Source organism: Megalobrama amblycephala, linkage group LG12, assembly GCF_018812025.1.
Source record: "Megalobrama amblycephala isolate DHTTF-2021 linkage group LG12, ASM1881202v1, whole genome shotgun sequence".
Classification (NCBI taxonomy): Eukaryota; Metazoa; Chordata; class Actinopteri; order Cypriniformes; family Xenocyprididae; genus Megalobrama; species Megalobrama amblycephala.
In genome coordinates, this window is record NC_063055.1 from 29400274 (window position 1) to 29424703 (window position 24430).

At 35.9% G+C, this 24430-nt stretch overlaps 1 protein-coding gene across 7 annotated transcripts in view; it reads left to right on the forward strand.

The window, feature by feature from the left end:
- Positions 1 to 21345, forward strand: part of gpat2 (glycerol-3-phosphate acyltransferase 2, mitochondrial) — an 82823-nt gene extending 61478 nt beyond the window's left edge. For 6 of the 7 annotated variants that reach the window (XM_048210516.1, XM_048210520.1, XM_048210519.1 and 3 more), the window contains 5 exons: positions 4100 to 4225; positions 15294 to 15414; positions 15577 to 15645; positions 20557 to 20612; positions 20809 to 21345. In XM_048210516.1, coding sequence (XP_048066473.1) covers positions 4100 to 4225; positions 15294 to 15414; positions 15577 to 15645; positions 20557 to 20612; positions 20809 to 20934 — 498 coding nt within the window. In that variant the 3' untranslated portion in view covers positions 20935 to 21345. The remainder of the gene's footprint in view (positions 1 to 4099; positions 4226 to 15293; positions 15415 to 15576; positions 15646 to 20556; positions 20613 to 20808) is intronic. The other variant, XM_048210518.1, reaches the window with a different exon arrangement.
- The last annotated feature ends 3085 nt before the right edge of the window (positions 21346 to 24430 follow it).

Below are 24430 nucleotides of genomic sequence, written 5' to 3' on the forward strand. Positions count from 1 at the left end.
TTTATCTATTGAAACACAAAAATGAGTAAAAGAAGACTAAGTTCAGTGGCCTATTTGTGCATTGTTTGCGATGGGGCATTCTGTGTGTGTTATCTCTGCAAGGCTTTAAACACAGCAACTGATAAACTTTAGTGATGATTCAGCACCCGATCAGCATCTGTCCTAACTCCCGAGTGTCTTTCACAAGCTCTAAAAGTTAGGTTAGTTTAAACAAGAATGCATGCGTTGGCGAAATGCATAAACTGACATTCTGGAAAATGTGGAGTGTGTGAAAACAAAAAGGTACCTCTTAAATGGTATCTATTTTTTACATGTTCCATCAATATATTGTATCATTACACATTTAATCAATGTATCGATCTATATCAATGTATTGTCACATATAATATATATGATCTATATGTGATCACGCTATCATTCATTCAGGTGCTATTAAACCATTCAAGCGCAAAAAAACAAAACAAAAAACCTCAAATCTGTACTGGCACAGTCTGTGAAGCGGCTTTCTGTGAACAACCACCCGAAATGCACTCACAGAATGCTGCTTCAGACAGCACGCCAGTGCCACACTGAGTCATATCTTTTGCGCTTGAATGAACAAAAACACACTATGTAAAAGTTCCCGTTTTGTTGAGTATCGTTTGTCGTTTGAGTAATCACAGTCTTAAATGAGGTAAATAGTGTTAAATGAACATAAAGAGTTGTGAGAAAATAGGATGCGTGTCAGATCTTTGTCATGTGTGTCAAGTCTTAAAGTGACAGCAGCTGTGAAAATCTTAAAGCACACTGTTTACTAGTGATGTGTTGTTCATTTTGAGCGAATCTTTAATGTGACTCAGGAAGAACGAGTCATCTCGGGGGGTGATTCGTTCAGTCGCACATGCGCAATATTCTATAGGTTCTGTACTGCTAGTACTAGTTCACCTGTTTCAGTCAATGCAGCCTGAGCCGGAAAGAGAATTTATTAGTTCTTTTCGTGAGTCTTTCGGGTTTTTGAGTCGTTCCTTAATCACGTGACAAACTAGGCTATAAATACTTTTTATTGTAGGCTTGGATTATTATATTATTATATAGCCTAGTGTTTATTTACAGATAGACAGTCAAAAAGATAAATTAATCAATATTTTATTTATAACAGGGCTTTATTTATTTATAAAATAATAACATGCCACAGATCCTCAAGAAAGGTCACTAATAAAAACATAGTGACAGAAATGTCAGAAATAGCGTATGGGTCTGTCACGTGATTAAGGAACGACTCAAAACCCGAAAGACTCATGAAAAGAACTAATCAATTCTCTTTCCGGCTCAGACTGCATTGGTTTAGCATATGGGTCTGTCACGTCATTAAGGAATGACTTAAACTCGAAGAGTTGTCAGACAAGAGGTGAGGTGAGCTTAATCAGCTTATCATAAACTGAAGACCCAGGTAAAGAATGAATTAATAATTTCTGAATCTTATAGCATTGTAGTTTTGTATTGTTTGTAGTGTGATCAACATTTGCATATGTAGTATATGTGTTGGGGAAGTAACACGTAACATTTTAATTACATTTTGCTAAAATGAAAAAAGATTTGTTCATTTTGCTGAACGAGACTCAAAAGTCTGAGTTGGTAAAATGATTTGAACTTGCCATCACTACTGTTTACAAGGTTACATGGATCAAAAAACAAAAAAAAACAAAAAAAACATTTTTTATGCATTTTAACAGTGCAGGTAAATATCTGAACTCTATTTAAGGCATTCAATGTTAAAGTATTAAAATTAGTGCTGTCAATCAATTAAAAATGCAACTAATTAATTGCACATTTTTTCTGTAATTAATTGTGATTAATTGCACCTAACATTAAAGTTTTAATATTGTAATAATTTCACATTTAATCTCCAAATTAATGTCGAAATAACATAAAGGCAGTATATTTTAAATATTTAATCTAACAGGTAGGAAGTATACAGAAATTGAATAAAGTTATCAAACACTTCACAGTCTTCACTGCATAAATTAAATATAGATTAATCCTTATTAAAACTACAGAAGGTCAGTCTAGAGCAGTGAGCGATTTTCTCTTTGTCTTTTGTTCTTTTATTAACATTAATGACAGACATTGATGGAGTATTTTATCTGTCCTACAGAAAACAATTGTAGAATTAGTTTGCTTACTGTTTTGAGGCCTCTTGGCCTAAGTGACTATAAGGGTCAGACAAGTTAACTTGGCCACTGAGCATATTTTGTTGGTAATTTTCCACCAGACAACAGGTGGCTGTGAAATGAATAAGACCATTGTTAAGTGCGTCATATGAAGGCTTCTTGCCTCTGGGGAGTGTTGACTGTTTTGATACAATGTTTCAGTTGGCCAATGGGAAAAGGGTTGACAATCAATTGGCAGAAGGCCCATGAGAGATAAAGTCAAAAGATGTAGACTAGTTGGCAGTCAGCCACCTTTACTAAGAAAATGATCTCTTACATAAGCAACACCTGCAATTATATTGGTGAAATGACTGTGGTGGAAAGGTTAGGGAGTACATGGGAGAGAGGTGTGGGAGGAGAGCCCCTGTAAGTGAGAATATAGGAAAATATAAGGGTTGATATTATTGCCAATGATATTACTTTTGGTGTGTTTTAAGAGATAAGAAAAATGCATAAAACTGTGTCCTAGCTAAGAGAGCCTCAGATGTGGAGCTGGTATCTCACTTTGTTGTTTGACAATAAAGTTAAATACTTCTGAGACCTGGAACTTTGACTCTGCGACTTTTTCTTTGAGACCCGAACTGAAGGGACACAGAGACGTCGAATTTGCCACGACAACATCACAGCAGCAGGCTTATTAGGCTGCTGTTACTTTAAGATCTGATGCACATGATGCAGATCTGACACACATCCAATGTCCTCACAAGTCTTTACGGTCATTTAAGACTTTCCCCTGGTTTCACAGACAAGGCTTAAGCTAGTCCTAGACTAAAATGCATGTTTGAGCTGTTTTAACTCAAATCAACTTGCACTGACATATCTTAAAATATGTCAGAGCCATTGTTTTGTGTCTAGATGCACACTAGTAATGTTTTTTTTTTTTTTTTCTAGGGTATGTTTATTAAAGCTACTTAAATGCCCTAATTGAAATAAGGCCTAATCCTGGCTTAGGCTAAGTCCTATCTGTGAAACCGGGCCTTTATTTAACTCATTTAAGACTGTGCTTATGAGGATACTTGACAAAGCGGGCATTTTGGCATACTTTTGTGTTTTTTCCATTCAAGTGTGAAAGAGAATTCAATGCAGCCGTCTTATCGTGCTTATATGGTTTAATAGCACTTGAATGAATGATAGTGTGATCATATAATGTAACGCTAAAAATTGCATGAGTTAACGTGTTCATTTTGATACCCTAATTACAATCTAAATATATATTAAAAAACGTCAATGTTAGGTGTGGTTAATCGCAATTAATTACAGAAAAATGTGCAATTAATTTGTTTTTGTTTTTTTATGATTGACAGCTATATACTGTATACTCAATTGTGCTGAAATTAAATTCATTTTGCACAGTAATTACTTAAAATGTATATATGTTCCACTGATAAGGCCAGAGTTTGCATTAACTGAACTTTTTTTTTTTATTAAAAAATAAAACACTGACATGATTCAGAATTCTTTTCTCTATTTGACAGGTTAATAAATGTCTGGTATCCTGTTTTCTCTACTATACTATTCACACTGAAAAATATGGTAATGGAACTTAAAAGTGAAGAAATGGTTGGACAAGTTTATAAGTTTATATATATATATATTATATTAGTTTTCAATGCTAAGATCAAAACAACAAACAGTAAATTCACAGAGACATGGCCAAAAATACAGTTTTCACTCCACTGCCCAGACATCTAGCAAGCTCAATCTAATCTCTGACACTGACCGTTCGGTCTGTGCCCATTTATTTTCAAGTGCCGCCAGTTTTCAGCCGACTGATTCAAAAACACCCACAGAGATGAAAGCTATTTTTGTTTTTCTGTGGATAAAAGTCATTTCAACCCTAAACTGATAATTTTGCAACTTGTTTGTATGTGTCTTTACTCTTTAGAGATGTGAACTTTGTGTGTATGCAGGTTCAGAAGGATACACCAGTGTGTGACTTCATGAAGAGGCAGGGTGTGTTATCATGGGCTGCTTCAGACAACCCTGACCAGAGCAGCGATTCAGACTGTGAGGAACCAGACAAACACTCATATAAGGTACACAAACCCACAGACCCATCATTAATAAAATATGGACATTTAGTGTATGGAGATAGGATTGTAGCAATATTCCAAATAAATAGATTATGATCCATAAATAAATGTAAAGATATTCACAAAAAATAATTGTATCCACATATGAATAGAATGAGATCCACAAATATTATGTTAGGAGTTTCACAAAAATTAATTTAATTCACAAATAAATAAAATGAGATTTGCTAATAAAAAACATATGCAATAATATGTTTTTATGTCACAAGCACAACTCTGCCTGCATTTATTTGTGAATCACCACCTGTGCATTTGTGAATTGCTTTCTGTGCATTTGTGGATCGCTGCACGCATTTGTGGATTCTGAAGCAATACCCCGCCAACCCGGAAGTTAGCGGCGCGCGGGTTCCCTCGACTGAAAGCCTATTCATTTTTCCCATAGACTTTTGGAAAATCGCAGAAAATAAGCTCTGTGTTTAACAAAGGGTTATGACACTTACACGTTTTGTCTATCAAGATAATCTTTACAAGTTAACACAGCATTTATAGATTTTGAAGCCTAAATAAAGTCGTCAGATATAAAAGGCTAACAGTAGGCTATAAACGGACTACAGCACACCATGGTCGCGGATCAACGTCGTCACCACCAAGCGTCCTCAAACTTTATTTAGAAAACAACTCTATTTAAAAACATGCTCACTTGATGATCTGCGCTGTGTATGAATACTTATCCACTTTTTCATGAAAAATGCTGTCTAAATGTCCCGTTTTTAATGATGACGTCTAAAGTCCCCGCCAAAGGAAGTAGTCCCTTTTAGCAATTTGTTAGCAACCGCCGATTTGAAGACGCAGTAAAAGTTTAAAAAATCACAAGTGGGTTATAACTGGTGTGTTTTATGTCATAGATCAAAACGTGAAAGTATTTAGAGGCTTTGTTAACCACAGACCTTATTTCAGGCGATTTAGCAAAAACCCATTCAAAAAACCCATAGACTTTATGGCGTTGGAACCGGAAGTCATAAAATGCTAACTCGCTTCCGGGTTTTGCCTACAAAAACGCGTCATCCCTGGGGCACTCTATGCTAGCGTCAGGATCTCAGACAAAAGCACACATAGGTCGACTCCACCCACCGACTACTCAAGCCAATCTTTTAATTTGTTTTGTACATATTTTTGTGGGTGTAATTATATATGGTCTGCATTATTCATCTTTAGGGCTGAAACGATTAGTCGACATTATCGACAACGTCGACAATAAAAAATCTCTTGATCTCATACAACCTATTTGAAGGGCCTGCAATAACGCGGTGTAACCAGTGGGGCGCTGTAGCGCAATACTGTAATGCAGCCCTCCCGGATCCAATCCAATAAAAGAAGTCAGCGCTTTGAAGAGCATAGTGCAAACGAAGTCGAACCCGTGGTGAAATGTGGGAGATTAACATAGCATAAACATAACAAACATAACGTTTAGCATAACTACAGAATACTGTCATGCAGGGCCACCAACTCTCATTCAAACTCACTGTTCTCACGCCACACGTTCATTTTCTCACACAGTGAAAGATCCATCGCAGAGCAAAGAGGACACAGACAACGCACCGACAGATCAGGTTACTTTTGATATAAAACTAAGTCTAAGCTTTTAAATTCAGTCAATATTACTACGGGATTCAAACAATACTTGTGGTGGTGACGCTGTTTAACGTTGTGTGGCAGATCGCTGTAACACCTCGGTTCAAGCGGCATGTGAACCTATTCCTCTCTATTACAGCGCGAAATAAACATGAATGAACATCAAAAAGTACTTACTGAACTTAATGAAATGAATCCATCTCTATTGTAATCACTTAATCGGAGTTTTAACCGCAGAAAGAAGTCAATAAAACTTGCAAACAAATATATCACACAAAATGTAACATTTACCTCAGGAAAGCCATTCAATGACCATAAACTCGATTTTGTGTGTGTGTGTATATATATATATATATATATATATATAAAATGATATATAATATGTGTGTGTATGTATGTATGTTGTTTCATTTTTCAGAAAAACCCCACATAATTACATTATATTTTTTTTAACCTGAAGGATATTGATCTATTCAGTTGGCTTGAAAATTATTAAAAATACACTTTTAAAAGCTGAAGTGATTTCCTTGTTTTATTTACTAGTTAAAGTACAGTATAACTCAATATTTTAACTAATTGCTAAAGTAGAATAATCGAACAAAGCTTACTGATTAATCAGTGCAATAACCAATGATTAGTCGATTAATCGTTCTAATAATCGATAGATTAATCCATTATCAAAATAATCGTTTGTTGCAGCCCTATTCGTCTTACAAAAAGAGTGCTCTTATTTTGACGGGTGTTATGGTTTGAGTGTTACTGATCACAGCATTAATGAACAACAGTGTCATGAACATTATTACGGTTCATCTTACCGAGTTTTCTTACTGATAGAAAGTTTAACAGTTTGTTGAGCAACCCTGAAGCTCTTACAGTGATTATATGGAGTTAAAAACGCACATTTCAAGGTAGCTAATGTACAATAAAACTTCATGAAACTCATCAGTAAAGTTTCAGCCATCATTCAGACGGGATGATTTTTGGAGATTATTATATTGCCATCGGGATCAGTGAATTGGGATAGAGGCTATGTATGAATTATGATCATTCACAGATCCCCAGCTATAACACCTCTACCTGACGCGAGTGACGCGGCACGGTGTTTAATCATTACATTACATTACTGTTCATGTAAATGCAGCTATACTGTCTACAAGTGGCACGGTGAGAAATGACGAGTCAGTGGCAGTCAACGGATGTCCCGTTCTAAAATACCACACTTGCACAATATCATACAATACCAAATATGAATCAGTGATGTACCAGTACGGGCATCACTGCAGCTATGGTTTTGGATAAAACAAGGTTGCAATGCTGAAAACTAAATTGTATGTATTTATTTTGGTTGCTGTAGGCTAAATAACTTTTGCAATAAAAAACTATCAAGTCTGATTCATCTGAAATATTTGGGTGATCAAGTGTTTGACTGCTGGACATTCTTTCAATAACCTGTCACATTTAAAAAGTGTTCTCTACAAACAATGGTAACGTTAAAACGTTTAATTAATTTTTAAAATATTATTTAAGGGCCTGTTTTCATGATGGTTTGCTCTGGGCCGCATTAATGCACGGGCTTACCTGCGCTGCGTTCAGCCCCAACAAAACGTTGCAAAACGTTTTTAAATGGAAACGGTGATATGTTGAACACCCTGTTCTGATGACGCAAGAGTTGCAACTATGGCAGCTGAGAAGGCCATTCTATGTGTTCTTTTTTAAGAATTTTCGGAGCCTGATGAAATCGGTATAAATATGTGTTTAATACTGCAAAATATGCTCAATGTTACAGTCACTGCCCTTGCCGTCCAGAATAAAAGAGAACATCCCAATCGAGTAAAGGGATTTGTGGAAACTTCTAATTATTGTGATACAACATTTGTCTCACATTTCAGGATGAAAAGACAAACATTTCAGGTGAAGGATAATCCACTTCTTAACTCCGAGACGGTGTTGATCTATATTATTTTTATTGTGAGTATTAGGCTTATCATTATCGCTGATCACTGTTGTTGTGCTATGATATTGTTATATTTAATATTATATAATCAGAGGAGTATAGAAAAGTTTATTAAAGTGTCACTTCACAATACAATAGCAAAATATATAAGTATAGTATTTTTGTTACATTAATACCCATTGTGCGAGCTGTCTCTTTAATACAGTGTGGTTTATATACATTTTGCCGCTGATTAAGATGACATTTCTGACACACCCACCAAACAAGAGAAAACGTATCTCAAACCCGTTGCACACCGTTTCCAGGAAAAATGTCATTCAACCCGGAAAACGTAGCAAAACGTTGCGCACCGTTGCGCATTTTATAATGTGATGACTGTCCCTTTAAAATCGCTTTGCTTTGAATACATGTGCGGTCCTGTGCGTGAAGTGCATCAAGACGCGCTGCGTCTAGCAGCAAGCAACTCACAGTATCAGTATCTGGACAACGCGGACAGACCGAGTGGCGCTGCCTGTGTGCGTACACTCATAGGGCTCGTTTACACAGAACGCGTTTTTGCTTTGAAAAAAGCAAGACGCTGGCAGTGGAATGGGGGAAACCGCAAGGTCTCGAGACGCTTTTTTTTTTACTTTTTTTTTTTAACTGATATTAACTTAGCTGAGCTGATTCATGGCTTTAGAACGCCATGTCATGCGCGAGATGCTGCAAGACGCGAGCGCAACGGTTCTGCACGTGCTTCTAGCGCATGTTTAATTAGAAAAACAAAGAAAAAGTGGCGCATTGTAATGGAAAAGCGCGTTCTGTGTGAACAGCCCCAAAGAAAACAATGTGTTCGAATTTTAAAGACGTGGTGCGGCGCTACGCTTATCGACCGATGTGCGACCCTTCACTCACTGAACCCTGCAGTTGTCAGTCAGTAGTCCAATAAAAATACAAATCATACAAAAATACAGTTTCTGAAAACGTTCAGTGAGGTACTGTACTTAAAATGTTGAAATGTTGAAATGAACAATACTTTTATCAACCTTACAGATGGAATATTATTATGAATTGTTACCATTTCAAATCCAAACAGTCATGCTTAAAGATGACCATCTTTAAATATCTACACAAAGGCCATAGCATTGACATTAGACACATATCATATGTATACATTATTCGCTTCCATTTTAGAACACTGATTATTATTTAAATAAGATTTGTATTGTATTACAGTGATGATAAAAGAGAACTGAAATCGAATGCATTTCTGATTTGTTTATATATGTATAAAAAAGTAATTTTTGCCTTAAAGAATGAATTGATTCTGTACTGCCGAAATGAGTCTTCAGTGATTCCAGACTCACTTCTTGTTACAAACCTACATAACAATGTAAAAATTTGCGTAATGGCAGCCGGTTGCTCACGAACAACATCTATTTTGACCCTCTTTCAAACACTGAGACTGGAAGACTGAGACTTCAAAAAGCTGAGACTGGATGTTGACATGACATCTTTACGGTGTGAAAGCAAATCCACTTTGCATGCACTTCCAAAAGACAAGCACTTGCGCTGGAACTGATATGGTAAAACTGACGCCTTTGTTACTGTTCGAATCTGCGTCTCGTTTCAGAGGCTGAGTCCTCCGGAGCTCGCATTTGAAGGCTGCATACATCATTAAGGATGTCTTATTTAAGAAAAGTAACCATAATAAAATTGATGGTTATTCCTCGTAAGGTGCAAAATGCTGCATTTTCTTTCTTGCTTTGCAATCCAACGGTTGTTTTTCTTAAATGAGCCGGCCTCAGTGACGTATACAGCCTTCAAATGCGACCTCCGGAGGATGCAGCCTTCGAAATGAGTAGCCTGTACAAATAGTTCAGACTGTGTGTCAATATGTAGTTCATGCAGTGATATTTATATTTTATAACAGACCTATGGGTTCGGATGTTTTGGTAATGGCATTTATGTCTCATATGTCCTGAAAAGTGAAGCTGTGGGCTCTTTGATCGCCCCCTGGAGGCTGGATGCAGTACAGGTCATAAACCCCACCCTCTCAATGCAGTCGAATGAGACTTCAGTGAAAACTTTAAAATAAATTCTGCTTCAAATAAAGCTTTCTGAAAGATGGTTTTGGTCATTTAAGGTAGTTGTTATCACGCTGATATATATTCAATTGTTTGTTTTTGTGATAATTTAGATTTTAGCTAGCAATTTGATGCTATAAAAAGGGGGCATGTCGTCATGATTCGCAGTTGATTGACAGCTTGTCTGAGGACTGTCGGAGCTTCGAGGGGAGATTGAAGATGTATAACTACCTATTAATTTTCGATTTCTTTGTTATTTAACACCAACAATATGAGCTGTTCAGCAGTAAACTGTCCTAACCGACCTACAGGATCTGACGGATCACTGAACTTTTTTCTGTAACATTAAATGTGGGCTCAATCTTCAATCTTGAATAACGTGACGCTTCATAACGCATCTGTATCCAATATATGTTGTTCCCATAACAGAGAGCACTGTTTCTCTTACATTTTTAAATGGCGCATAAAATATAATAGTTTGGCTTGGCTTGACACACAGTCTAATGGTCAAAGGAAATATAAATTTTAAACCTCTTTTTACTGTACCATTGTTTAGAACCCTCTACTTCCTTTCTAAGCCAATGCAGGACTAGACCGCCCCCGATTGTAAAGCAAAACGTGATTGGTTGTAGCAAGAGTGTGCTGCGATTGGTCAGCGTCACATGGCCGTTATCTGATTGGCTTGAGTAGTCGGTGGGTGGAGTCGACCTATTTGTGGATTTGTCTTAGGTCTTGACGCTAGAATTGTTTCAGAATCCACAAATGCGCGCAGCGATCCACAAATGCACAGGAAGCGATCCACAAATGTACAGGTGGTGATTCACAAATAAATGCAGGCAGAGTTGTGCTTGTGACATAAAAACATATTTTTGAATATGTTTTTTATTAGCAGATTTAATTTTATTTATTTGTGAATTAAATTAATTTTTTTGAAACTCCTAACATAATATTTGTGGATCTCATTCTATTCATTTGTGTATATTATTTTTTTGTGAATATCTTTAAATTTATTTGTGGATCATAATCTATTTATTTGGAATATTGCTACAATCCTATCTCCATATTAGTGGGATTTGAATATTTTTGTGTTTATAGTCATATATTGAGATTTATAGTAGTCACATAATCTCTGGACACTCTGGATCTATAGTTCCAGTGAGATGAAAACCACAGAAAAACATTAACACGCAAACCTCATTCATCATTTAAAGACACACACAGACAGACAAAACAGCCTTACAACTAAGACAGTTCTGCTGCTCTTGAAGTGTGCTTCTGTCTGCAAATTGCTTTTCTTTGTCTCTGTGCAATGAATCCAGCAGAAAGAGAACAAGAAGGGAATGTCAATGGTGTGAGCTGCTGTGGATTGGTGTCTTCTGTTGCATTAGAACCTCAACCAAACATTTCGAGCACAGGCAGAGTTGCCAAGTCTGTGGTTTTCCCACAGAATCAGGCTACTTTTACACTGTTGCCGCAGGTTGTTTTTCATGTCCACGGGTTGAATCGACCCAAAATAACATATTTATCCCCTGGAGGGGTCATTTCTGTGTTACCTTTTGAAGCTTTTGAATGATTATTCAAGTGATGTTTGCTAGCATCACTGTTAACTCCAAGCAAACAAGCATCACTATTACTATCGATTATACAAACCCGATTCCAAAAAAGTTGGGACACTCTACAAATTGTGAATAAAAAAGGAATGCATTAATTTACAAATCTCATATTAATAAACTTTTATATTTTATTCACAATAGAATATAGATAACATATCAAATGTTGACAGTGAGACATTTTGAAATGTCATGCCAAATATTGGCTCATTTTGGATTTCATGAGAGCTACACATTCCAAAAAAGTTGGGACAGGTTGCAATAAGAGGCCGGAAAAGTTAAATGTACATATAAGGAACAGCTGGAGGACCAATTTGCAACGTATTAGGTCAATTGGCAACATGATTGGGTATAAAAAGAGTCTCTCAGAGTGGCAGTGTCTCTCAGAAGTCAAGATGGGCAGAGGATCACCAATTCCCCCAATGCTGTGGCGAAAAATAGTGGAGCAATACCAGAAAGGAGTTTCTCAGAAAAAAATTGCAAAGAGTTTGAAGTTATCATCATCTACAGTGCATAATATCATCCAAAGATTCAGAGAATCTGGAACAATCTCTGTGTGATCTTCGGGCCCTTAGACGGCACTGCATCACATACAGGAATGCTACTGTAATGGAATTCACAACATGGGCTCAGGAATACTTCCAGAAAACATTGTCGGTGAACACAATCCACCGTGCCATTCGCCATTGCCGGCTAAATCTCTATAGGTCAAAAAAGAAGCCATATCTAAACATGATCCAGAAGCGCAGGCGTTTTCTCTGGGCCAAGGCTCATTTAAAATGGACTGTGGCAAAGTGGAAAACTGTTCTGTGGTCAGACGAATCAAAATTTGAAGTTCTTTTTGGAAAACTGGGACGCCATGTCATCCGGACTAAAGAGGACAAAGACAACCCAAGTTGTTATCAGCGCTCAGTTCAGAAGCCTGCATCTCTGATGGTATGGGGTTGCATGAGTGCATGTGGCATGGGCAGCTTACACATCTGGAAAGGCACCATCAATGCTGAAAGGTATATCCAAGTTCTAGAACAACATATGCTCCCATCCAGACATCGTCTCTTTCAGGGAAGACCTTTTATTTTCCAACATGACAATGCCAGACCACATACTGCATCAATTACAACATCATGGCTGCGTAGAAGAAGGATCCGGGTACTGAAATGGCCAGCCTGCAGTCCAGATCTTTCACCCATAGAAAACATTTGGTGCATCATAAAGAGGAAGATGCGACAAAGAAGACCTAAGACAGTTGAGCAACTAGAAGCCTGTATTAGACAAGAATGGGACAACATTCCTATTCCTAAACTTGAGCAACTTGTCTCCTCAGTCCCCAGACGTTTGCAGACTGTTATAAAAAGAAGAGGGGATGTCACACAGTGGTAAACATGGCCTTGTCCCAACTTTTTTGAGATGTGTTGATGCCATGAAATTTAAAATCAACTTATTTTTCCCTTAAAATGATACATTTTCTCAGTTTAAACATTTGATATGTCATATATGTTGTATTCTGAATAAAATGTTGAAATTAGAAACTTCCACATCATTGCATTCTGTTTTTATTTTACAATTTGAACAGTGTCCCAACTTTTTGGGAATCGGGTTTGTGTGTGTGTATATATTGGTAACACTTTACAATAAGGTTCATTAGTTAACATTAGTTAACTACATTAGTTAACATGAACTAATAATAAACTGCACTTATAGAGCATTTATTAATCTTTGTTAATGTTAATTTCAACATTTATTAATACATTATTAAAATCTTGTTAACATTAGTTAATGCACTGTGAACTAACATGAACATACAATGAACAACTGTATCTTTATTAACTAACGTTAATGAAGATTAGTAAATACAGTAACAAATGTAAATACAGTTGTTCATAGTTTGTTCATGTTAGTTCACAGTGCATTAACTAATGTTAACAAGATTAATGATGTATTAGTAAATGTTGAAATTAACTAAGTTAACTAATTAAGTGCTGTATAAGTGCAGTTCATTATTAGTTCATGTTAACTAATGTAGTTAACTAATGTAAACTAACAAACCTCATTGTAAAGTGTTACCAGATATTAATAATCTGTCATTTCATTGCATTTCAAAAACAATTTGTGCAACATTTGAAAATGAGCATTTATATACACTCATAAGACATAAATATGAACAAAATCAGCATTTAAAACATTGGGGTTGTTAAGATCGTCTTAATGTTTTTGAAAGATGCTCACCAAGATCAGAAATAAAGTAAAAACAGTAATTGTTTTCTATTTGAATATATTTTAAAAATGTAATTAATTCCTGTGATACAAAGCTGAGTTTGTCACACAATCATAATCCTTAAGAAATCATTGTAATATGCTGATTTAATGCTCAAGGGACATTTCTTATTATTATCAATGTTAGAAACAGCTGTGCTGGTTAATTTTTTTTTTTTTTTTTTTTTCCTCCAGAATTTTTTGATCACAATATAAAAGTCTTCACTGCCTAAACAACATCTGGGGCCGTATTCACAAAACATTTTATCTTACCACTAAAAGTTCTCCTAAATAGCAGTAAAAGTTCTTAGCTAAGAGTTTTCTCTTAAAACCTATTCACAAAGCTGCTGAGACAAACTTTTACTAAGGAATAGACTGAAGTCTTAAGCTAAGAGTAAGGGCGGGGTTGACCTCATTGCTATGGAGTAAACACACAGTGATTGGCTGATGGGGGAGGAGTCAGCGATTTAATCATAGAAATATTGTAGAATGAGATGTCATGTTTCCACATTAAAATAAAGGTTTTAAAATACAAATGTTGCCCTATTCAAATAAATATTTTTTAATAAAAATGTTACCATAGTTAAAATAAAATTTTGCCATATTGTTGCCATAAAGATTTTAAAATGTAGACTAAGTGTCACTAATTAAACTAGTATATACAGTTAATTGTGGACCACCTCTTGGATGCCTTCATCTCAAGAGAATGCAGAATTCAAGCGACAAATTATGTTTTATAAACAAAGATTGGGAGAAACACATTCAAACAGTCTTCCTAATCAGCTCGAGAGGAGGAATAGATACACAAACGAGAGCCGACTAGCCTATAGTTACTTTGTCTGTTTTCTGCATCCCTTCACTCACTCTCGGCTGGGGATATGAGGGAGAACTTTGGGTTTGGGCTAAATTCCAAGCTCGGAGCCCTCGATCCCCTTGGACGGCACACCAAATACGCTTATTATATATATATATATATATATATATATATATATATATATATATATATATATATATATATATATTATTTGTTTTTTTTACTCTATTCAATCATTTGTAAGTGTGAACTAATGAAAACCACTGCCACAGGTAATCAGACAATATTTATTTATTTGTTAAAGATTTATTTTTGGCGTCTCATCATAGATTCAAATCTATAAATCAAAATGTATTGCATTTATGAAGAAAAGGTTCAGCACCCAAGGCTCTATTTCTATTCCCTCAATGGTGTACGGTGTCTTTTAGGACTGTTTGTGATTTGGTCTTAGTGATTTAGGAGTCCTCTTGACTACTCCTAACGTCTCACAGATTTAGGAGCTAGTTTTAGCGCTAAAATGCTTTGTGAAATACTCTTAGAGCAAAAATGTAGGACTCTTAAAATTAGGACTGACACGCCCATTATTTTTAAGAGTTTCTCTTAAATCGGCGATTTAGGAGCTACTTTTAGCCTTAAGATGTTTTGTGAATATGGTCCCTGTTTCCTAACTAATAATAACCTTTGCATGTTTTTTCACTGTCCTCTACTCTTCTGCTGTCTTTTCCCTCTCTCTGCTTTCTAGTTGAGTCAGCCATCTCAGTGCCCAGAGCTGCTGTTCTTTCTCTGTAGTTTACTGAGTGTCCAGCTGAGAGCTCTGTGCTGGGCACTAGAAAGCCTTCATTACCTCCCCACACCTATCACAGGTGAGTGTACACACACACACACACACACTCAAACTCTGACCTCTGGCCAAACAATGCTGTTGCCATGTGTGATGAGCAAGTGTTCTTTGGCAGCATCGCTGTCACTATTCACACTGAGTGTGAACAGCTGAGTGTTTGTAACCTAAAAATTGTTTATTTTAGAGACGGACTGTTTGAGCCAACTACACTCGCACTTGAAGAACCGAGCTCAGCTGGACAAAGCACACTATGGTAAAAAAATAAAAACATGCTTTTCATTTTCCACTCACTACCATGAAGCTAAAGGATTTGCCAGAGCTTACGCCATAGATCCGTATTGAGATCTGTTTTCCAAGTGGTCATCCAATCACAAGTGGTCAGCGCTAAATTCAGGTGTAAACAGGGTTTAGAATGTTTTGGGGTTTTTTCCAACCACATTTTGAGGTTGTTGAAAATGCATGTGACCGCTTCTCGTATACATTAATCGTCCTAATGCATCCCAGACAAGTATGAATCAAAACCATGAAGCACTACCGGTGTAGTCTGATTCCCAGGAAAAGCCTGTGAGAGAAGCTCAAAAATTCATTAATTTTTTTAATAAATATACATTGATGGTAATTTCAATCAAAACAGATCAGGACCTGTCAGACAGTTTCTAGATGCCTAGACACCTAGACACCTCTCGACCTTGGTGAGGATAAACCAAATCAAGTTTTGACGTTTTCCCTTTTGCTTTTGCAACATGGTATACCTTGAGAAAGTGGTTGGAATACTTGTTTCTTGTACCAGAAATAATTGATTTTATCGTCAGGCTCAGCTTTCACTGTAAATCACTTCTCTTTTTTTTTTTTTTTTTTTTTTAAACATGCATTGCATCACAATGCAACAGCGCCAAATCAAAATACATTTTATCTTAAATTGACAGACTTGCAATAATGAGGTAATAATAGGAATAATTTTGTTGTATTGAAAAATCACTCATGTAATTGCCACTTTACATAATTTGAATGAAATTGAATTGAATTTATTCGAAATAATCTAATGAACTACTAAAAGAATCATTTATTGAACCGTTAAATAACCAATTTGGCAAAGAGGAATTGTTAAATTCTTTCAGATTGCCATCCCTACCTAGAAATGCCATCAGAACTGGTAACAGAGATGCATTTGAGACATTGTGACCACTCGTGTAAACTAGGGATGCACCGATACTGATACCAGTATCGGTATCGGCCCGATACCAAGCTCATGTACTTGTACTCGTACCCCCGATACCAAAAACTGATACCTCACGTGATGTAATTTACAGAATTTTCTGTCCATAGAGACACAGGCGGCAGCAGCATAAACAATGTCAGCCTCAGAGGTGTAGAAATACTTCAAATTTAATGATGACAACACACACATTGCAAACTGCATGTTATTTAATCACAATTCGTTATTGATTAGTGAAGGTGGGATAGGCGGAATCGTGCTGAATGACACAGACCAGAAGCGCGCGCTCTCTTTCTTGTGTGCTATCCCAGTTCTCTCAAACAGCACGGTTCTCTTGATTCTCCTTGTGCCTGAATGGTCAAATGCACACATAGTTGTCGAAACGTCCATCGTGTGGAGCATCTCACGTAAATACAGATGGTTATGGCTTAGGTGGACGTAAACATTTGGCTGATTCGGTCTTAAAGGGACTGTAGCTTATATTTGTCATTAATGTTAATAAAACAACAAAATATGTAGTAAATTATTTTTTCCCTTAAAACTCATCTTTGATCACCAAAATTACATATTCTAAAAAAAAAATTAAAGTGAAAAAAATGTCTTCATGCCTTAAAATAGCTTGAATGTAACTCTACACCCTTGCTTCATTTAATATACGCGGATCAATGAATATGCAAATTAGCCCCGCCTCCACTCGCTCACGGCAGCTCGGAGAGTCTACTGTTGCTGTAGTGACGACTGACGAGCAATTTGTTTGTGTTGGATATTTAAGAAAAAAAGCTTGCTTTGCTTAGTATATTCAGTTTAACAGCTCTGCAACTAAACTGAATATTTTCTGACGCTTAAATTGTTTTAAATTATGAATTGGTAAAACGCCTTTGCAAAATGTTTGGACTGCTCTCGAAGCGATTTCTCAGTAAAACGGACAGTATCGAGAGAACAAGCAGCCGTTTTTCTCTGTGAACATGCGCTAAATTGATGTTTGACAATTTTGTTGCTTTTAGGAGTTTTCAGATTTAAAAAAAATGAAAATCCTGCATGAAATAAATTCTCCGTAAATGCACATCCTTGAATGAGTGCGGATTTCCAGCGTATTTACTTGAACTTATCAGGTAAGCTAATATCTATGGTTTGATCCGTTCCAGAGGCGGACAAAATCAGAATTTATAATGGACTGAATAGCTCTCTCAGAACTTTATGTGCGAGGACACACTGACTGAATATGCACACGAATCACAGTCACACGCACACGCTCAGAGCAATATTGTTTTAGCTATGTTTTATAGTATTAAAATATTTTGAAGAACAAAAACATGAACTTTATTGGCTTTACTTCTAATCAGCTGTCATTTTACTTCCCAATTCATCTGAGAGTCAGACAGCTGCCTTCTAACAATCAGTATCCTTACAAACACTTTAAAGGTGCCCAAGAATGCTTTTTCACAAGATGTAATATAAGTCTAAGGTGTCCCCTGAATGTGTCTGTGAAGTTTCAGCTCAAAATACCCCATAGATTTTTTTAAATAATTTTTTTTTAACTGCCTATTTTGGGGCATCATTAACTATGCACTGATTTTTTTTCAGCGCGCCGCCCCTTTAATTCGCGTGCTCCCTGCCACACAAGCTCTCGATTATATTACAGCACATTTACAAAGTTCACACAGCTAATATAACCCTCAAATGGATCTTTACAAGATGTTCGTCATGCATGCTGTATGCATGCTTCGAATTATGTGAGTAAAGTATTTATTTGGATGTTTATATTTGATTCTCTATGAGTTTGAGGCTGTGCTCCGTGGCTAACGGCTAATGCTACACTGTTGGAGAGATTTATAAAGAATGAAGTTGTGTTTCTGAATTATACAGACTGCAAGTGTTTAAAAATGAAAATAGCGACGGCTCTTGTCTCCGTGAATTCAGTAAGAAACGATGGTAACTTTAACCACATTTAACAGTACATTAGCAACATGCTAACGAAACATTTAGATAGACAATTTACAAATATCACTAAAAATATCATGATATCATGGATCATGTCAGTTATTATTGCTCCATCTGCCATTTTTCGCTATTGTCTTTGCTTGCTTACCTAGTCTGATGATTCGGCTGTGCACATCCAGACATTAATACTGGCTGCCCTTGTCTAATGCCTTTCATAATGTTGGGAACATGGGCTGGCATATGCAAATATTGGGGCGTACAAACCGACTGTTACGTAACAGTCGGTGTTATGTTGAGATCCGCGTGTTTTCCGGAAGTATTTTAAACAAATGAGATTTACATAAGAAAGAGAAAGCAATGGAGTTTGAAACTCAATGTATGTCTTTTCCATGTACTGAACTCTTGTTGTTCAACTTTGCCAAGGTAAATTCAAATTTTGAATCTAGGGCACCTTTAAACAACTCAGAACGTCAGGGGAGAAAGGCATATAGTTCATCATAACATCGTAATAGACTCTCTATATTGATAAATCTACACATTTTTCATATCAACAGAAAATTTCCCGGGATAACCTGGCTTCTTCCTGCTTCAAAGTGCTCATGGTTAATGATATGCTAAAGCCTTCCGGCACATTGTTGTGATTGGTTACAAGGTAGTCTGTGACGTCACAAACACCCACAATTTTAAACCGCAGGTTTTTGTTTTACTGCAGTTTTAAACACAAAATACTCAGCAATGGTGCTGACTTATGAATTTGCACATGGTTTGTCTTAAAGCATATTAAAAACACTACTTTATTTTTATATAAAACAAGTTTATATAATTGTAACTCTATAGTATTTTTTGTATTGTTTGTAAATTTATTTTTATATAACAACAATTATATATATTGGTAATTATGGCCTTCAAAGGTTATTGGGCACTGTGAAATTTTTGTTCTTTAAATTTGTGACAAGCACATAAAAATTATTATTTTTTCATTAGAGTAATAATAAAGAAGCTGTCCTACATTCATTAGTCTCACTGTGTTGTGCTTGGAAAACTGCAACATCAAAATAAAAATAAAAAGAGAGAGAGATTAATAAATGTATAGGCATCGGTATCTGCGAGTACTAGAAAAAAGTATCATACTCGTACTCGGTCCTTTGAAAATGGGATCGGTGCATCCCTAGTGTAAACCACTTATGATCAGATCACCCAGACCAATCTTAATACCAGGTGTAAACAGACCCTCAGTAGCAACGTTTACATGCTCCCAAATAATCAGTTTATAATTGGATTGATGGCTCAAACAGATTGAAAAGCCTTCATGTGAACATCTCAATCGATTCGGCTGAGCTCAGTTTGAATGAAATTTCGATCAGATTCAAAGGTGTGGTGTAGACCTGAAATAATCCCATCAACAGGAAAAAAAAATAACCATGTAAACACCAACTATTTTCTCAGTCGAATTCAAAAATAGTTCGCGTGTGTGTGCACGCGGTGCCATGATGCCTACATTTATATATGTTTTATGACATGCACAGTGTTAGGCAGATTACTTGCAAATTGTAGTCTGTTACTGATTACAAATTACATGACGAAAATTGTAGTTAGTGGCGTAATCTAGATTCATTTTAAATAATGTATTCTGACTACTTTTTGACATTTTTCTTGTCAAAGCAGATAAGTTAAGCATCTCTCCTTTTCGGGATCATTGATAGAGAATAAATGAAGTGGCTTTAACTGTTAACAGCCTACATAGATGCTGACAGCTTCACTTCAGCTGCTGATGCGTTATCTTTAATGTATTATTAATCCTGCTGTTTTTAACAGACTTATGAATCATTTCTCTGTTACTGGGTAATCTAACTCTGCTGAAGACTAGAGCCTTGATGTTTAATAAGAGAGTTTCTGCAGATCAAATTGTGTTCAGGCCTTATTAAATAATACTTCAAGACTGAAGTCTTCGTGTCACGTGATGCTCCAGTGCTGTATATTTGATATGTTTGTGTGAATCTTCTTTAGAGAGCTCATCTATTGACTTGGTGAGAATGGCGCTTCGTACGTTCATTGATCTTGGGGTAAGTGATTCTATACATCCTGATTTACTATATATACCCACAGCCACACACACCTCTACATAAGCTGTAAATAACAGCACAAGGCCAGATAAACTGAGGACAGTGAAGTCTAACAAAATGTAGCAGGTGTTGTAATAAAGGACAGTTAATTTGGCCTCTCCTGACTAAACAACGTTTCTCTGTTCCTGCACTTCAGGTGTTGATTGAGGACAGGCAGAGAGATGATGTGTATCTGGATGTCAGTCCTCTCTTCTCCCAGTGCGCTTACAAAGAGAAACTCTTGCAGTTTTTCAAACAGTTCATAGCTAAAAGAGAAAAGTGAAAACTCAAAGAGAAATCCGTCTCAGCTGGGAATGATAACAGTAGGCACTTCTGAGTTTACTCTTCATTTCTTCAGTGTTGTTTAAATAATTAATTATGAATGTTTTTTTGTGTTTATACTCATAGATTGCCTAGCAGCACACTTGATTTCTGTTGTATATGTGAAGCTGACTGCGGTTGCTTTTTGTGTTCATTGTTGTTGTTGTTGTTGAGAGCCCAGATTTAGTTATTGGTTAGATGATGACTATTCAGATGGTTAAATGTTGTTCTCGGTTTATAAAGAGCAGATAAATTGCATCAAGAATTTGTTGTTGTTGTTGTTGTTGTTGTTGTTTTTTGTTTATGATTCTTTTGCTGAACTGTAATGAATATGTAATTGGCTTGGTTTATTACACAAGTTTCTGATAATTGACCCAGTTGTAGTGTTTCTGTCATGGTTTGATTTATAGTTTTGCCACACAGCACTGCATATGAATGTTCATATGCACAAACGTTGTGCATTATCTTCATTACCTAAAACATTAAGATGAATCATCACATTTCCTTCCTATGCATGTTCTGCTTCCTTTAGCACAAACACTGAATGCTATTAAGTACAATTTCACTGATTCTTGAAACATGGGACAAAACATGTCCTGCTTTTACCTGTCATCAGTTTTGAGAATGACAACATTTGCATTTTAAAAAGATTGGAGATTATCATTAGAATATGCATCTTATTTACTGTCAATCAAAATGATATAAATAAAATTCTATAAAAAACATTCATAAAATTCTAAAAATATCTAAAAAAAAAAAAAAAAAAAAACGATCAATACACTAAAACATTTTTTAAAAAAATCTAAAAATATCTTATTTAAAAAAATAAATACATGTACATTAAAAAATGTACATTAAAAATATATGAAGAATTCATGTACACTAAAAATTCTAAAAATGTGTCACTTTCAAAACAACAAAAAAATATACAGTTCTAAAAAAGGACTGATACTTTAAATCTACATCTTCTGCATTAAAATATATATATTTAAAAAAATACAGAAATATGTCATGTTTTGACACGGAAGTGAAAAGGTTTTTAAGGTTTCACAATCATGTTCATACTCACTGTAAGATGTTTTTGAAAACATTTAAAAATCTTCTTTTTTTTTTAATGAAATATTTTAAAAAGCAATACCAAATTCACCTCCTTTCCTTTACTACTTCCTTTACTGTATACAGGTGGAATATCGTGAAAAAGTTTTTTATTGTAAATTATTTTAAAAAATGAAACTTTCATATATTCTAGATTCCCTACATGTAAAGTAAAACACATTTTTTTTTTTTTTTTTTTTAAATTTGTTGATTATAACGTACAGCTAATGAAAGTCCAAAATCCAGTATCTCAAAATATTAGAATATTTACATTTGAGTTTCATTAAATCACCATCCCTACAGTATAACTTCTGGGTATCTCTTGTTCTTTGAAGCCACACTAATGGGGAAAACTGCTGACTTGGCAATGGTCCAAGAGACAATCATTGACACCCTCCACAAAGAGAGTAAGTCACAGAAGGTCATTTTTGAATGGGGTGGCTGTTTACAGAGTGATGTATCAAAGCATATGAAATGCAAAGTTGACTGGAAGGAAGAAATTGGGTAGGCAAAGGTGCACAAGCAACAGGGATGACCGCAAGCTTGAGAATACTGTCAAGTAAAGCCGATTCAAACACTTGGGAGACACAATGAGTAGAATGAAGCCGGAGTCAGCGCATCAAGAGTCACCACACTCGGACATCTTCAGGAAAAGGACTACCAAGCCACTTCTGAAACAGAAACAACGTCAGAAGCATCTTACCTGGGCTAAGGAGAAAAAGAACTGGACAGTGAACAGTGGTCGAAAGTCCTCTTTTCAGATAAAAGTAAATTTTGCATTTCATGTTGAAATCATGGTCCCAGAGTCTGAAGGAAGACTGGAGAGGCATAGAATCCAAGTTGCTTGAAGTCTAGTGTGAAGTTTCTGAAGTCAGTAATGATTTGGGGGGCCGTGACGTCTGCTGGTGTTGGTCCATTGTGTTTTATCAAGTGCAAAGTCAATGCAGCCATCTTCCAGGAGATTTTGGAGCACTTTATGCTTCTATCTGCTGACAAGCTTTATGGAGATGATGATTTCCTTTTCCAGCAGGACTTTAGCACCTGCCCACAGTGCAAAAAACCACTTCCAAGTGGTTTGCTGACTATGATATTACTGTGCTTTATTGGCCAGCCAACATGCCTGACCTGAATCTATGGGATATTTTTAAGAGAAAGATAAAAAACAGTCAATCCAACAATATACAGATGATCTGAAGGCTCAATAGTGCCTCAGCACTGCCACAGGCTGATCACTTCCATGCCACACTTCACTGATGCTGTAATTTGTGCTAGGAGCAAGTCACTTGCTGTAATATGTGCTGCCGACCAAAATTTGAGTGCACAAATGAACATACTTTAAAGAACTTGAACTTTTCTGTTTTGCAAATCCATTTTTTGATTGATCTGAGGAAATATTCTAATATTTTGAGATACTGGATTTTGGACTTTCATGAGCTGTACGCTCTAATCATCAAAATTTAAAAAAAACAACAACAACAACAAAAAAAACTTTTTTTTTTACTTTACATGTAGGGAATCTAGAATATATGAAAGTTTCATTTTTAAAAATAATTTACAATAAAAAAAATGAACTTTTTGATGATATATTCTAATTATATGACCAGCACCTGTATATGGTAACTGGTAAAAGTAATTGTCTTCAGTCAAACCTGCCATCAAAACAGCCAAATGATAGATAAATTGTTAGGGATTTTTAGATTATGTGCCTCTATTTTCATAATTATGTCAAATTAAAGACAACATGGCCATTAGATCAACACTGCAAGATTTTCTGAATCCAAAAGACAGAGTTAAAGGGTTAGCTCACCCAAAAATGAAAATAATGTCACTTATTACTCCCCCTCATGTTGTTCCACACCCGTAAGACCTGCGTTCATCTTCGGAACACAAATTAAGATATTTTTGATGAAATCCGATGGCTCAGTGAGGCCTCTATTGCCAGCAATGTTACTCCACCTCTCAAGATCCATCAAAAATATCTTAATTTGAGTTCTGAAGATGGTCTTACGGGTGTAGAATGACATGAGGGTGAGTAATAAATGACATTATTTTAATTTTTGGGTGAACTAACCCTTTAAATCAGCTCTTGAAACTGTCCTGTAGTCTAAATTCATAACTATATGCTAGATTTACAGATATTTGACATTAGAGAATGTGATACTTTTGTATCTGATGCCGTTGACACATTTAGTTATAAAAAAAAAAAGAGAGCCTGAAACATTTTTTGCACCAAAATGTAAATGAATACTTCGGAACAGGTAAATCCAATTTAATTCCTCTCAACAATCAGTGATTCTAGTGGTCCTGCTGAGTTTTAGGAGATTATCACCAAATGGACTGTTGATAGGTAATAATCATGATGG